Source organism: Solanum tuberosum, unplaced genomic scaffold (assembly GCF_000226075.1).
Source record: "Solanum tuberosum cultivar DM 1-3 516 R44 unplaced genomic scaffold, SolTub_3.0 scf00918, whole genome shotgun sequence".
NCBI classification, from domain to species: Eukaryota; Viridiplantae; Streptophyta; class Magnoliopsida; order Solanales; family Solanaceae; genus Solanum; species Solanum tuberosum.
This window is the reverse complement of record NW_006239824.1, coordinates 27678-31816: the sequence shown is the minus strand read 5'-3', so window position 1 is coordinate 31816 and position 4139 is coordinate 27678. Positions and strand designations below refer to the sequence as shown.

Sequence of the window (4139 nt, the reverse complement as noted above, 5' to 3'; positions counted from 1 at the left end):
TATATATATATATATATATATATATATATATATATATATGGGTTACAATTCGTAAGGTATGAATTAGACTCTTATTGAGTTTGTAATCCATCACAAATAAAAACTTTGAGTTCATTACTCAGATCATCTAACAATCCAACAATTCAAAATTATCTAGTAAAACATGTTTCTTTTTGTTGGTACTATAAACATCGCTTAACCATGTCTATTTATTTACAAAGTCACTCAACTACTTAAATATTTTTGTTTTAACCTCTAAATTATCAACTTTTGTTATTTTTTTTAATAATATGATTGAACTTTAGGCAAAAATGATTGATATTGAGTAGTCATATATAACTTCAAACTTTGTCAAATTTAACTTCTGACATAGCGGATTTGAAGTAATAATATATATAGTTTTTTGTTTTAAAAAAAAAAGATAGATACACGTTTAATGGAGATGTGAAACAGAATGTCTTATGAAAATTTTGCATAAATCAGTCGATCAAAATAAAAAGTTGTGTTGGTCTTTAATTTTTATCCTCATGATTATTAAAAAAATGACGGGACATAAGTTTATATTTGTGCATTATAATATCTGAAATTATATTCGACATGTTAAAAAACTTATACTCATTAGATATTTATTTGATTACTTAGGACAAAAACTAAAGACCAGACAAATCGCACGATTAAATGGGTCAAAGGCAATATGAGTCCATAAAATAATTGGGCCTATATGCATGGGTCAGTTTTGGGTTTATTTGGGCCTTGAAAATTTGTCAATTCTACTGAATTGCTTCTTCTCTGTTCCCGCCGTCACATCGCCGTTTCCGGCAGCGAGTAAAAATCTCCGCCACCGTCAACCTCCACCGTTGCTCCGTCATCTCACTGCAACTCCTCCACCTCCGCCGTGAACCGCCGTTAAAAGAATCGAGAAAAGCCATCATCTTTGCTCCGTCATCTTACTGTAACTCCTCCTTCTCAGTCGTCACACCGCCGTCGACGGCGAATCCACTCAAATTGTGCAAAATATGGAAGTAGAGAGAGTTTTTATTGGAGTAGGGTGTAATAGAGTAGTGTATAACGTTTCATGGGGTGCTTCTGGTTTAGTTTCTTTTGGTGCCCAAAATGCTGTTGCCATTTTCTGTCCAAAGGTTCTTCTTTTTCCACTTTCAGCTTGAATATTTTTATTAATTTTTGAAATTTATGTTTGTATATTTCTTAATCAGACAGCTCAAATCTTGACTACACTACCTGGTCATAAAGTTTCTGTGAATTGTACCCTTTGGCTTCCCAATAGCAAGTTTGCATTCAAAGGTACTGCCTTTTAAAAAAAAAGAACTTACAGCCTGTTTGGATGGTTATTACCAATTGTATTGTATTATGTTGTTAGTTTAAAATAAAATGTTTGTTTTGATTGTTCCTTAAATTTTATTTTATTGTAGCGTTAAATTCATCTTTAGGTAAGACGAAACGTCTCATTTTGTATAAAACCGATTTGGTGGGATCACACGTTACCTTGTATTGTGTTGTTAGTTTAAATATAATGTTTGTTTTGATAGTACCTTAAATTTTATTGTATTGTATCATTTAATCTTTAGGTAAGATGAAAAGTCCCATTTTGTTTAAGACCGCCTTGGTGTGATCTGTCATTCCCTTTTTTTTTCTCATTTTGTTTTTTCTTATCATATTTTATCCTTAACCATATTTTTTATGGTAACTCCACCCCATACCCTATTTTTACTTGTAGATTTATCTTTCAAATTATTGATGTGTGACATTATGTAACAACGGAAAATAATTTAATCTATCCGGTCATTGTATCCATCAAAATAATGCAATACGAGACATTATGAAACCACAACCATCCAAACAAAGTGTTAGATATTTTTTTTGAAACTGGTAACATGTAACAAAATGTTAGATATTTGTGCTTATATTTGGCCTTGATACAGTTGTTCCAACATAGTTAGTTAGGTTGCAGAATTGGAGAGTTAGGTGATGGAAGCTAAGTACTCCATTTTAATTTATGTGTTATTTTCTTTTTTAGTCTTCGTAAAAAAGAATGCCTCTTTCTATATATACCAACTCATTAAATCCAACATATTACATGTCATTTTTAAGATCACAAGATTTAAAAAATCTCCGTTACTTTCTTAGCGTGCATAGTCAAAACTAAGACACTCAAATTGAAACGGAGGGAGTATAATTTGTGTTGCTATAAGTGGTGTAAATAATGGTTTCATTAACTAATTAGGTTACTTCTAACTTATTTTACTTGTCTAGTCTTAGTTATAAAAGTTAGAGGTTGTGGAGGACTAGTATCATTAGCTGTTCATATTACAATACTTCAGCTGAAAAGCAGGGGATGAAAGATCTAAGGAACCTTAATTTACTAATATTATGTTAGATCTTTTACTTACTCATAATTTTTACCCTTTTTCACCCGAGTATGGCTTTTGCACTTAACTTAGTTGTTCTATAACATTCAAAAATTACCTGCTTCACTAATCACCTTTTCTGTTGAGTCGCTAAATATGTAAATATTTTACATGTCTTTCGGGAACAGCTTCTACCTCCATGAGGTAGGGGTAAGGTCTCGTACACTCTACCCTCCCCACGCTCCCTGTACCCCACCTGTGGGATTACACCGGGTATGTTGTTGTTGTTGTAATGACTGGATATTCAAGCTAAATGTAAATAGTTTGCTAAATGTACAAACAATGAGCAATTTATAAAACGTTCTTTTTCCTTATTGTTGGTGAGAGAAAAGCTGTAATTATCTTCTTTTTATTTCTGTAGTGTATTATCGAATATCACCTTATAAGGTAAGGATAAGTTTTGCATACACACTACCCTTCTCAGACCCCACTAGGAATATTGTTGTTTTAGTATTATTGAATATGAGAATGCACCCAAATTATTTCCTTTTCTAGAGAAGTTTTTATTTCCTCGCTTCTATGAACAAATGTTCCGAAGGTTTGTCACTGCAGCTTCTATCAATTATTAAGTAAAGCTTTGTGTATTGCAGCTAAGCAGCTGGAACAACATTTTTTGCTTTCTGGAGATGCGGAAGGTGTAATAATTTTGTGGGAGTATTCTCTTGTGGATGCGAAGGTAGTCATTTGCTTGTTCCAACATTCTCTTGTTACCCTACACTGATTCCCTCAACCCCCAATAGGAAAGAATGATACACTAAAAAATGTTTCATTTTCTTGGATTGAGAGAGAGGGGGAGGGGATGAAAAGATAGTTTGAGATGGTAAGCCAGTATCCTTTATATATACCTAAAAAATTATTTTAACCATGTATAAATCATATAATTTTCCGCTAAAGGGGGGTCAGATGACCCCCCTCATTGTAAGGTGGCTCCGCCACTGACCCTACACTGATTCCCTCAACCCCCAATAGGAAAGAATGATGCACTAAAAAAAGTTTCATTTTCTTGGATTGAGAGAGAGGGGGAGGGGATGAAAAGATAGTTTGAGATGGTAAGCCAGTATCCTTGAAACTTGTCACCAAGACTATAGAATGGACAGATAAAATAGCTACAATTTGTTTTCTGATTTTCTTATTATTCTTCTTAAAGATGTATTTGTCTCTTTACCTTTTTCATCAAAAACATGTATTTGCCTTTAAGTCCTTCATATTTTCTTGTCTTAAAAACACAATGCTAATATAGCATCTCTTTTCTCTGAGTCCTGAATTTTCTTTTGTCTTCCTTGAGTGGGTAAAAGAAGGCATTTAGTTGTAGTCTTTGCTTGAGAATTTAAAGAAACAACACTTGATTAATGTTCAATTACAGCCAGTTCTCCTGCTTGACTAATTATATTTTTGCCGATAGTGAAGATATGTCTTACAAGTGCCACAAGCCCACAAAAAAGGTGTTACCTGCATCACGGCGATCATGGTGTCTCAGCAAAAAGCTGTTTTTGCATCTGCATCCTCTGACGGCACTGTGAATGTATGAAGTGTTTTTTTCATGCTCTTTGATCTCATTAACTCGCTTCATGTACATTTCGTTGTTGTCGTGCTGGCAGTTCGGGGATCGATGAACTGGGAAGAGATTGGCTGCACTTAGAAATCCTTGATGTCAATATCTTGGACTAGTTCTTATGGAGTTTCACCATATATAAAGCATGATTACTGTCAGTT

The 4139-nt window shown here is 33.7% G+C and overlaps 1 protein-coding gene across 4 annotated transcripts; it reads left to right on the top strand.

The window, feature by feature from the left end:
• Positions 1–762: 762 nt before the first annotated feature.
• Positions 763–4134, top strand: LOC102587057 (elongator complex protein 2-like). 4 transcript variants are annotated; one of them, XM_006367698.2, is made up of 5 exons: positions 763–1139; positions 1215–1302; positions 3017–3102; positions 3834–3948; positions 4025–4134. In XM_006367698.2, the coding sequence occupies exons 1-4, from the start codon at positions 1017–1019 to the stop codon at positions 3933–3935; spliced, it is 399 nt and encodes a 132-aa protein (XP_006367760.1). In that variant the 5' UTR covers positions 763–1016; the 3' UTR covers positions 3936–3948; positions 4025–4134. The 4 variants fall into 4 exon arrangements, with proteins under 4 accessions (XP_006367760.1, XP_015161132.1, XP_015161131.1 ...); XM_015305646.1 differs by lacking the exon at positions 3834–3948; XM_015305645.1 differs by having other exon boundaries at positions 3834–4134.
• Positions 4135–4139: the final 5 nt, after the last annotated feature.

Bases quoted from the DNA above. Each gene is read 5' to 3' on its own strand.
- LOC102587057 (XM_006367698.2), top strand. From the start codon at position 1,017: ATGGAAGTAGAGAGAGTTTTTATTGGAGTAGGGTGTAATAGAGTAGTG. The intron at 1,140-1,214 runs GTTCTTCTTTTT...TTTCTTAATCAG, and splicing joins TTGCCATTTTCTGTCCAAAG to ACAGCTCAAATCTTGACTAC. The intron at 3,103-3,833 runs GTAGTCATTTGC...CCGATAGTGAAG, and splicing joins ATTCTCTTGTGGATGCGAAG to ATATGTCTTACAAGTGCCAC.